This window comes from Apodemus sylvaticus, chromosome 5 (genome assembly GCF_947179515.1).
Source record: "Apodemus sylvaticus chromosome 5, mApoSyl1.1, whole genome shotgun sequence".
In the NCBI taxonomy this organism is placed as follows: Eukaryota; Metazoa; Chordata; class Mammalia; order Rodentia; family Muridae; genus Apodemus; species Apodemus sylvaticus.
This window is the reverse complement of record NC_067476.1, coordinates 101311525-101322890: the sequence shown is the minus strand read 5'-3', so window position 1 is coordinate 101322890 and position 11366 is coordinate 101311525. Positions and strand designations below refer to the sequence as shown.

The 11366-nt window shown below is 54.4% G+C and overlaps 1 protein-coding gene across 2 annotated transcripts in view; it reads right to left on the bottom strand.

Moving 5' to 3' along the window:
• Positions 1–855: 855 nt before the first annotated feature.
• Pak6 (p21 (RAC1) activated kinase 6) overlaps positions 856–11366 on the bottom strand; it is a 33441-nt gene continuing 22930 nt past the window's right edge. For both annotated transcript variants that reach the window (XM_052183230.1, XM_052183229.1), the window contains exons 3-10: positions 9398–9606; positions 7961–8608; positions 4482–4979; positions 4206–4339; positions 3831–3957; positions 3462–3587; positions 2766–2900; positions 856–1742 (exon numbers count right to left, since the gene is read on the bottom strand). In XM_052183230.1, coding sequence (XP_052039190.1) covers positions 1575–1742; positions 2766–2900; positions 3462–3587; positions 3831–3957; positions 4206–4339; positions 4482–4979; positions 7961–8608; positions 9398–9601 — 2040 coding nt within the window. In that variant the 5' untranslated portion in view covers positions 9602–9606 and the 3' untranslated portion in view covers positions 856–1574. The remainder of the gene's footprint in view (positions 1743–2765; positions 2901–3461; positions 3588–3830; positions 3958–4205; positions 4340–4481; positions 4980–7960; positions 8609–9397; positions 9607–11366) is intronic.

Genomic DNA, 11366 nt, shown 5'->3' with positions numbered 1-11366 from the left:
CTCCAAGAAAGCCTGGTTGCAGTCCCAGAGAATGAAAAACCCAAAGGTTCGAACATTTAGTTTAATTTAAAACAGGCACAAGTGCAAACAAGTCACAAAAAATTTCTAGGGAAGGATGCTTTTGTTTTTTAAAACTCTGACCCTTTAAAAAAAAGACCTTGCAATTTCTTTGCCCTAATGCAGGTCATCAGGGAGCAGAGGAGTCTAAAAATATTATCTGGATAGGGTCCAGACACTGGAGTTCTTCCTTGGCATTCTCTGTCTCTCAACAACCAGGAAGACGGGAAGGGAGGGAGGCCAAGGAGCCAGCTAAGTATCTGCAGGGCAGCTGGGGCAGCAGACTCACGAGGAGGTGCCCACCCCTTGGCATGAGGGAACCCCTCGAGGAGGTGGCTCACCTTTCTGTCCCAGCCCAGGGTTCTGAAGAGGAGGGGTCCCTGATCCGGCTACTGAGAAGTTGCTGACAGGTAAAACAAAGTTTATTCCCTTCCTATTCTTGCCTCAGTATGGGAGAGACTCAGAAACTTCGAAGGTCCCCAGCATGTGTTAGACTTGACGTACACACATCCCTTCGCCGGTTACGGTTACGTAAAAACATGAGACTTGAGAGGCAGAAAGCCAGGTCCAAAGAGTAGGTTCCTTGAGAGTGGAGCTTGGTAGAAAAGAGGTGGACAGCTCTTCTGAGGCTCTCTGTGGGTAACTGGAAGGACCTGGGCCATTGGGGGAAGGTCATACACACACACACACACACACACACACACAGAGAGAGAGCGAGAGAGAGAGAGAGAGAGAGAGAGAGGGGGGGGGGAGGGGAGGGGAGAGAGGGAGGGAGGGAGGGAGAAAAAGAGGGGGAGAGAGAGGGAGGGAGGGAAGAAGTGAGGGAGGGAGAAAGAGAGAGAGAGAGAGAATGAATATGTTCTCTACATCCTGGAAAATGGAACCACGTTTACTGCCAACCCCACTGTCTCTCAGAAGATTCCCCCTTGCTGCCCCCATGGCCCCCACACAGGCGATTCACAGTTCTGTAGAGGCTTTCTAGGGAGACCAGGGAGCAGACCGGAAACAGGTGCAAGCGGGGCTTCCAGAAGTCAGCCCAGAGGAGGAAGAAGGATTCAGGCAGCGAAATCCTTCCCTACGGCCCTCTGGGACTCCAGGGTTTGAAGCTTTAGCTGAGAATAGCAAGTGTCCATGTGAAGATGGAGCTCCTGGTGGCCCGGGTCGCTGTGGACACTGCCTTTAAAAATCTGCAGCAGCCCGTCAGCCTTGCTGGCTCGTGGCCAGGAGCACCACTCTCCACGTTTCTTAGAAACATCCCTGTGCAAATAACAAAGGGCCAAACCTGCAGAAGGGGTCACTGCCATCCCAAAGGCAACTGGGACTCTGGGGAGTGAGACCGAGGGGGCAGGTCCGGCCTGGCCCAGTGGGCAAAAGGGCAAGAGGGAAAGGGTGGAGCTTCACATTCGATCTTTGGAGAGAACACTGAGAGTGACAGGCGGGTAGGCCCTGCCAATGGAACAGCTGCCCAGTGTCCTTTGCCTGTGGGCACAGGTGGCAGGTGCACCCTGGGTGCGGGCTCAGCAGGTGGACGTCTGCTTGCGGTAGAGCTGTATCAGGGGCACCAGACACTCAGGCAGCCCCGTCTGCAGCAGAAAGGGGTGATCCAGGAGCTCCTGGGCTGTGGCTCTCTCTTGGGGTTCCCGTACCAGCATCCGGTCCAGGAAGTCTCGCAGCACTGGAGAGACCTGTGGAACAGAGCAGTGTGGGGAAGCTGTGGCTCGCAGCCACTTCTCTGCGGCCTGACTGCCGGGCCCCCACTATCTCACACCTCATCCTCTCTGCTTTCTTACTTCCTGGTTCCTCCCAGGCTCACTGATCGTTGGCTTAGGAGGCGGGAGAAGGAGGCCAGTTCACCTGTTATGAGAGCGGCAGAGCAATGAATGGGATGAGGATGTCGGGAAGTCTGGGGGTCTGGGTTCCACGCGGCCCATCCCCCCTGCCTGCTTCTTGGGACTCTTGGCTTTCAGACGCTGCAGCTCTGCGAAAGGGGCGTGGAACTGGCATCAGAGATCCAGTTCCTGATTTACCAGGCTGCCTGGGGATGCTACAGAAGGCCGCCTCCGTGGGGGCAGTTAACTAACGGGTGCTCTTTGAGACCTGCTCATCTCAGGCTTCGCGGGGCAGTCTCCACGGATCAAGCTCTTATAGAGCATCAATCCTCTGGGACATTTTTAGCTTTGGCCACTAGGTGGCAGTACCATTTAGCGGTCTGTCCTGTGGCAATCTGCCAGCAGGCGGATGGATTTGACAGAGGAGAGTCAATTATAATAAGTATATATGCTGGTTCTGAAGCGCAGTGGCTCAGCTATGGTCAGATGTGTCACACAGGAGGACAAGCCCATTCGTGTGATGGCACCGTGTGAGTATGGGTCCCAGACAAGTAGGATGGAAGGATTTGTACTCTGGATTCCTCCTTGGGAGACAGCTAGAGCTTCCTCCTCATAGGTATAGGTGGCTTCCTGCTGAGGGCCTGCTGCAGGGGTCTCCTGATGCAGATGCAGGTGGGGATTTGTTGGTGTAAACCTGACAGTTGGTACAAACTTTGCTCCCAGCACAGGTTTTATGTGGAAAAAGACTGAAAGCACACACACACACACACACACACACACACACACACCCTTCTGATTCCATGGCTCCAGGTCCCCATCCTGTCCTCCTGTCTCAGGGGGTACAAGGTTGGGGAGTTCACACCTAACACAGTAACTGACCTTGTAAGAGTTCTTTAGCTTGGGTGGGGGGCTGTCCCGGAGCCTCTTCATGGCTTGTACTGGGGAGTCGCTGAAGTAGGGGGGCTCTCCATCCACCATCTCAATCACCATGATGCCCAGAGACCAGATATCCACCTGCAGGAGAAAAGCCCTGACTCCACTGCTGGGGTCTGGCTCTTGGTGGCAGCGTGTTTGCTGGGGCATCATGTTTCCTTCCAGGTGTCCTGGTGAGGCTGCCTCCTCCCCAGCCCCTGGTCAGATGCCCTACGCTCAGCCCCTTTTTGTAGGAGTGTCCAGTTACCACAGAAACCACCCCTCACGGAGAACACTGGCCACAAGCAGTGCTGGAGAGAGCTGGGTGTGGCAGGGCCTGCTCCATAGAGAACTCTACGGAGAGTAACTCCAGCAAAAAGGGGAGGCGGGTACGGGCGCAGTGGTGCAGGCCTTTAATCCCAGCATTTAGAAGACAGGGCAGGCATATTTCTGTGAGTTTGAGGCCAGTCTGATCTACGTAGTGAATCCCAGGAAATCTAGGACGTAAAGAGACCCTGTCTCAAAAAGGAGGCAGGGGACAGGGACTGCTCAAGTAGGGACCTCAGAGCTGGGGTAATTAGTGGTGGAAATACTTCACATGGGCAAGACAGCGGAGCTACATGGCCCTAAACCGGGAGGCCTGGGAATGGCGGGAATAGTTACCTCAGTAGCATACAGGGATCTGGAGATCACTTCAGGAGCCATCCAGTATGGAGTTCCTACCAGGGATTTTCTCTTGGGGACATCTTTGCTGATTTGAGCACAGAACCCGAAGTCTGAGAGCTTCACCTGGGGTTGGGAAGGAAGAAGGTAGAGAGCAGAAAGGGAGGCGGTGCCAGAGGGAAAGGGGCGGGCAGCCGAGCCAGCAGAGGGAAAGGGGCGGGCAGCCGAGCCAGCAGAGGGAAAGGGGAGGGCAGCCGAGCCAGCAGAGGGAAAGGGGTGGGCAGTCGAGCCAGTAGAGGGAAAGGGGCGGGCAGCCGAGCCAGCAGAGGGAAAGGGGCGGGCAGCCGAGCCAGCAGACAGAGGACCTACCCTGCCGTCAAGAGTCAGCAGGATGGAGTCACTCTTGATGTCCCGGTGGATGACACCCTGGGCGTGCAGGTAAGCCAAGGCCTGAAGCACAGCTTCACACACAGTGGCAATCTGCTCCTCATTCAGTCTGCACAGGGAAGGCGGGCTGCGTGGTCAGGGTGGCCGGGCCCCACGGGCAGGGAGGAGTCCCCTGCAAGAGGGCCACGACTCCCAGGCAGCATATAGCTGTAACCCCGGAGGACACTTTTTCTAAGGCTATGGAGTCTCAGTTCTCCCCAGTAGGCAGGAACCTAACAGGAGCCAGAGGCAGCTGACCTCCACGTCAAAGCAGTGGTGGGGTGGTCTCCCCTCAGCCCAGCCCTTTCCACTGCCTACCTGACTTGGGAGATGATGTCTGTGAGGGCCCCGCCCTGCAGGAACTCCATCAGCACCCACAGCTCCTCTCCTACCAGGTAACTCTTGTACATCTCCACCACATTGAGGTGCTGGTAGTCACGCATGATCACCACCTGAGGGCAGAGAGAGGCCTGAGTGCCTGGCACAGTATCCCATGGTCAGGCCACTCTGCTCTCCTGGCCTGTCAGCCCCACGTGCTGAGTGTGCCTCACTGAACGCTTTTACTGCCCTGCTGGCATCCCCCCAGGTCCCCACCTCGTTAAAGAGCAGCTCCCTGCGTTGCTGCTTCCTGAGGTCCATCATCTTGACTGCTACCTGGCGACCTGAGTGCTTCTCCCGGGCCAGACACACAATGCCCGTGGAGCCCTCCCCAATCTTCACATAGCTGTCCAGCAGCAGCCGAGGGTCACCCTGGTCCACCACCATCCTGAGCGCAGCCTTGAACTGTTCATGTGTCACAATGCCCGTGTCCTCGCCACCCAGGGCCCCCTTGGCCACTGTGGGGTCCTGGGGCAGGTAGAGATTGCTGGTGCTGATCTGAGCATGCCGGGTGCGGGGGGAGCCTGCTGGAGAAGACCGGCCCGGAAGTGGGCCAGCGACTGGAGCTGTGCGGAGGGACTTCTGGGGACTGCTGGTATCTGAGGTGGTCAGAGGACTGAAGGTCCCCATGGGCTGATCCGAGGGCAAGGACTGGGCCTTGGCTACCAGGTTTGAAGAGGAATCTTTCTGTGGTGGTCGGAAAGCAGAATTGAGCTGTGAAGACAAGGAAAGAGACAATATGGGGTGCACTGGGGAACATCTGAGACAAGTTTTCTAGAGGCAGGCTTGACTGTTGTGGCCTGGACACTAGCAGGGTCACCCAGGACTTCAGATTGAATTGAGGAAGCAAACGGTGAAGCTGAGTCTGACCAGAGCAGCAGGCATGTCTCCTCACCCCGGGTGACAGGCTCGAGAGCATGTCTTTATACCCACTCTGCCTCTCTGGGGAAGACCAAGACACCCTAAGTCCCCTGGGTGTCGTCTGGCTGGTTATTTCTTCCTGGGCAACTGACAAGCAGACCGCAGGGAGACAGATCTCTCCGAGATGCTGGGTCAGAGGCTCCTGGTGTGAGTGCTGGAGGCCCTGGGCAGGGGCAGTGGGTAGCTGTGGCTGGCTCCCAGTCAGGGAAGAAGCCATGCGCTCTTGTGAGGCTGTGTGTCAGGGAGCTCAGGCTCTTGGCTAAAGAACCCTTGGAGAATGAAGTGGGGAGCTAGCCTCAGTTCAGGGTGAGACGGAGGAAAGATGGCCAATCCCTGAAAGCTAGTGACGCCCTCTCCTATCTGAGCCTTCCTGCGAGCGCTGGAGCAAAAGGAGGCCACACCTCACCTCCTCTTCGGGGATCTTGTATTTTTAAAATGTGCATGGAGAGGGAGCCTCTACCCCCCCACCCCCCAACAGAAGGCTGCCTAGGATTCCCCTATTCTACCTCAGGTGTAGATGTCTGCACTCCCTAGGCTTCACAGGAGGCCACAGCACTGAACTCACTCAAGGCGATCTCCTGGAGCTCACCTTAGGTTTGCTCAGGTGCCCCAAATCTTGGTTCTGACAAAGGCTTGCCAGCTCCATACTTCCATTCCCAGGCTCTGGGGCTCCAAGCAAGAGCAGAGCCTTGCTGGGAGTCTGCAGTACTCAGGGATGGGTGAAGGGAGAGTCTGCCATGGCTGTAAGAGAGCATCTATCTGCAAAGTCTGCTTTGAAGGAGATGACTCCCCTCAGTTTGGAACCATGTTGTCTCTGAGTCTGTGACAACCATCAACTGCTTCCACTGTGGGAGTGCCCTGACATCCAAATGGCCCATGAGGGTTCTCAGGACCCCCCAGTGTCATCCATGGAGATGAGCAGCATGATGATTGGCAGTTCAAACAAAGATGTCAGGGCCCAGCTCAGTGTTAGCACCTTTCTCCTTTGGACGTCTGCAGCTCACCCAAGCAGACACAGGGGTCAACTGTGCTATGCCTAGTTGCTATGCCTTGCCCTGTCATACCTTGGCTTAGTAGGGACGCCTTTCAAGTCACCACCTTCCAGAGACCTCAAATCTCACAGATGTGTGAGGGACAGGAGAGTATGAAGCCAAAAGGCCTCCTCAGTACCTCAGCTGGAGGTGACCTGAGAACTAGTAGGCTCAGGCCATCCTCCAGTTCAGGCTAGACCACAGTCACACCATCACCACAGCAAGGATCCAGCTTGCTCTCAATGGCCTCCCTGTTCAAGGTGAGGCCCCACTATAGTCAGCAGCTGTTTCTGAGGCATAGCTTAAAACCCTCAAGCTCATCCTGTCTGTCAGGGGCTAGATGATAACTATCCACCATGACTGCAATGCTTGGTGAACAAGATCCAGGAGCCTGGAAGGCCTGAGGCGGGATGACAGCTCTGAGCGAGGACCTTTCCTGCTTGCTCCTGTGATTTACTGGAGACCCTAGCGTTAGCTCACTATGAGGAGGTCCTCATCTGCCAAACGGGAAATGGTGGTGCTGTCACTGCAGATAGGATGGACAGGCAGGCAAGCAGGGAAACACACTAATCTGCCTGCCAAAAAAATGCCACCACGTCGCCCTCCCATCTGTTTGTCTCAGGAAAGAAGCCCTCAGTCCTGCTACCCCAAGTTCTGGTGCAAAGTCAAGTCTCTTGATTCTCATAGCACACACTCTCTAGAAAGTTGTACCCTCCAGGGTCATTAAAGAATTAAGCACACACTACTGTAGACAAGTGAGGCCTGATTCTTCTTTGACCCTTTGGTCTTCTCTTGACTGTAGACAGCTGTCTTGGGGTGTCATGCCACCTAGTAGGAATTTGACATTGACCAAGGTGAAGTTTATTGTTCCTCCAGGTCCACAAATTCCTGAATTAAGCAGGTGACCCGCCCAGCTGCCTGAGCAGTGGAGCCAACGCCCAGTGAACAGTCAGACCAGTTCCCCAGAACACACCCTGGAATTTGGGGGAAGGGTCTAGCCCCCCATATATATATATATATTTGGAGGCCTCCATTAAAGTTTGAGCTTTGAGCAGGAAACCTTGTCTTGGTTCCATGTTTCTTTTACCATCCTGTTCCCTATCCCCAGCTTTCCTTCCAGGGAGCCCTGTAAGCTGTTCAAATGTAGCCACAGGTAGCTACACTTGACACATTGCAGAAGAATTAACTATGGAGAGAAAAGGAACCGGAGGAAGAGGAGGCGGTCATTGTAGGCATCAAGCGATACCCAGAATCCCCTGCAGTTCTCAGGGAAGCAGGGGCTTCAGACTGCCCCAAAGAGGGAGGCAGAGAGACTCTGTCCTCTCCAAGTAAGGGCTCACAGCCCTACTTGGGCCTTGAGGTTCTGCTCTGAGATTTTGACTAAAGATGCTTTTAAAGGAGGGTCTGCCTCTCAGTGTAGACTCATTCCTGCCTCAGAGAACAGGGATGTCAGCCACAATGGTCTCCTCTCTCTCCCTGAAATGACTTGGCTTACAGCCTGTGATTCACACATGCGAAGCCTTTGGAAGACATGGATTCAGATGGTGAATTCAGGCTATAGCCATTAGCCAAGGCCACTCTGGTCAGCCATTTTGATTCCCCGCATGCTTATCTTGATCCAGTGAGCAGGGAGGGCCCCACTAGGCCTGGCATCTCTAATACTCACTGGCCTCTGGGTGTCTGCTAAGCATGCTTCCTTGTCCTCCTCAGAGTGACCCCAGGAGGACGCCCCAGGTCGTGTACCTTGTTCTGTGGCAGAGGGACCGGCTTGCTGCTGCTCGCAGAGCCTGTGGACAGGAACATGCTCCGGAAGAACCGGTGCTTGAGGCTGCTTTCCTGGTTCTTCGGGCTAGGGCTGCCTTCTCCACCTGGCCTGCCAATGGCTGAGCCCACCAGGCAGGATTGCGGCCGGGCCTCTTCGGAGCTGTGCTTGGCAGCCTTCACCCCAAGCCTCCCTGTGGCCATGGGGGGTGAGGTGCCAGGTGGGGAACTCTGGAGGCAGGCACCCAGCTGCTGCAGGCAGCGTTGTGAGGTACCCTGGAACTCAGCAGGGCCCAGTGACTGTACCTTGGCAGCCATCCCATTGGGCAGGGCCTGTGGGCTCTGTGGTTCTGGCCATGGCATCTGCCTGTGACCTGCTGGTGTGCCCCCATTGCAGCTGAGGTAGTGGCCATGGGGATCGGTGCGCTCAGACTGAGGGCTCTGGAGGTACATATCAGGGTCGGCAGCCCACTGGTCATCTCCTAGCAGCCCCAGGGACTGTGCCCGCCGCCGGCTGGTGGGGCTGCGTCCACGTAGGGTATTGGAGCTGATAGCTGACAACTTCTGAATGTCGTTGAGCAGGCCCGAGATGTAGCCCTCCGTGGGCACTGAGCTGCCCCGTACCACCGTCTGTGGAGGAAGACAAATGGAGAAACAGCCCTTTACGGCTCAGAGTCTCCCAGAGGGCCCTGGGGAGTAATCCCACCCACACGCTTCCACTATCACCGTCCATGTGTTAGGGTGTGAGATATTTATTCACCTGTGTTCACAGTGGGTCAGGCCCATGCTGGGCCGTCTATGCGGGGAGAAAGCCCTGGTCAGCAGGGCACACAGGTAGGCAGCCACAGGGTTAGGGTCCAACATGAAAGTGGGTGGCCAGCTGAGCCTAGGGGGCTGGTGAACTCAGGAGAAGCACTTCAGACTTCAGATCTTCCAGTGGCCTTCAGAGAGACTCCCCTCACCCCCATACACTAAGACAAGTCTCCTGACCTCAACTCCCAACCAACTCTTAAATCTCATGTGACCCCCCGGTCTGTGACAGCTGCAACTCCTCTGGGGCTACAGGTCTAAATGGTGGATGAGACATTCTTAAGGATTATTAACTGAAATTCGAATGAATTACTTTTGGTGGTTTGGGAAGTATTTTTCCAAGACAGGGCCTCACCCTGTAGCCCAGGCTAGTCCACCAACTCCTAGCAATATGACTGCTTCAGCCTGTCAAGCGCTGGGCTTATAATGCAGAGCCCCCACACCCAGATTAAAATTCTCCCCAGGTAGGAAGGCTGATTAGCAGAGAACTGAGATAGGAGACTTGATTCTGATCCGCAAGTGGCCCCTCCTGGTGCCTCTGGGGTTCCCACAGACAGCTTCCTGCAGCGTGGGAGAGACTGAACATGGCTATAAGCCTGTCCCCCTTACCTTCATGGGCTGCAACTGCACCCGTGTGATTCGAGAAGGATCCACCACAGGCTTGGGCCGCCTCAGAGTGTCCAGGATGTTCTGCCATTGTGGTGGCAGGCCCACGAACTTGCCTTCCTTGGGGTCAAAGGAGGTGTGAACACGGTGCTGGAAGTTCTGTGGGGCTGATATCTCCGGACGTTTCTTCTTTTTCTTACGGAACATGGTGCCTGCAAGAGGAGACTTAGCTGAGCTGGTCCCGGGGACCCTGGGGTGGCTCAGTGGGCCCTGGGTATCAGGCTCAGGCCTCTGCGAGTCTCTTAGGATAACTGCTCTGTCCCTGGGGCTTCTCTTACTCTCTTCTGGACTTCCTCGGGGGAAATGGCTGGCTCCCAGCAGAGCAGGTGTAGAAACAACAAAGGAGCCGTAATAAATAAACAAACAAACAGTCGCAAGACTACACCAAGGAAAAGAGCTGTTCACCTTATTGCCTGTGCCAAGTTGCCTGCCACGGAGTGCTTTTATAAAACCTAAAGCCCACTGCAAGTGTCAATCCACGCTGAAGAATCACAAAATGGAAGGAAAACCAGCAGACTTGTCTGAAGCTGATATGATCTTGTCTCTTCAGCCAAATAAGAATTCAAGAAAAGGAAAAGTCTGAACAAATCTCACTTAAGAACATACATGTGAGCTGGGCATGGTGCTATATGGCTGTAATCTCCACTCTTTGGAAGTTGTGACAGGGGGATTGCTGTGAGTTCGAGGCTAGCTTGAACTACATTACAAGACCCTGTCTGAACTGTAACACCCCTCCCCCCACAAATGACCATAGATGTGAAAGGCTTAAACAAAACTAGCAAACTGAATTAAATGATTGGTTAAAAATGTCATCACTATCAACTCTTGTTTGTTGCTGACTGACCAACAGGAAACCTGTTAAGCATTACACACATTTAGCAAGAAGCCAAAGAGCCGATTTGCAGCACTGATGCCCTAACTGAGTGGGCATCATGAGACCTGGCAATGCTAAAAGGTCCTCTTCATAAACATGTACTTTGCCTTAATACTGAAAAGGGCTGAGTCAAAAGATCAGCCTTGGTAGGGCTTACAGGTCAAGTTCTCTACAAAAAGGCAGAGTCCCACTTGGCCACTCTCTGTGGATTTTAATCTTATCCTCAGATACTTCACAGAGTGACTCTTGTGGTCAAGCCTGCACCTCTCATCTTGCTGATCTGGAATTAGCATGAGGCTCTACTGAACTCTTGTCAATGGGAATGGTGTGGACTTGGAAAGGGTGATATGACTAGATCTGAGAGGGGGGGGATGGCAGCCTGGAGGGGAGAGGGGCTTCCAAAGGGCTGTCTTGATCACTCTTAGGGATCCCAGGCTTGACGAAGCATACTAATAAACTGCACTTGAGTGCCTCTAAACATTTCAGAAATGGAATAAGTCAATGTCTGACTCTGAATAGGGTCTTACTGTGTTTCTTCAAGGGTTATCCCTCTGCCTCTGTCTCTGGAGCAGCTGGGACCCCGAATGCACTGCCTTATAGAGCTTGCATTGTTTCTCCCTGTGAAGGTTTGGTTTACTCTTCCAGTTGAAGAGTTGCCATGCAGGGCCGTCGCCGTCTCTGACTACTCGAGTCCCAGAGACAGTATTTTCCCCATTGCTTTGGCAGCTTCTGGAGGGGATGCAGGCAACAGCATCACCAAAAAGGGTGGAAGGATCACCACTTCCTCACCGGGAACTGGCCATATGTAAGGCAGCGGAATCCACGGCACACCTCCTGGAAGATCAGCAGACTCTAATAGTCCCTAGGGCAGAGTTACGACTCCAGAACGCCTGTAGACTGAAGACTTGACACTGAAATGCATCACTGAGCTGTTGAGTGCCTCTGCCCTAAACAAGAGTGGTCTGGAGCAGTTATCCAAGCAACTTGAGCCTCTGTGCTCCTTATCTGTCTGTCTAGTGGTGTCTGTGGAAGACAGCT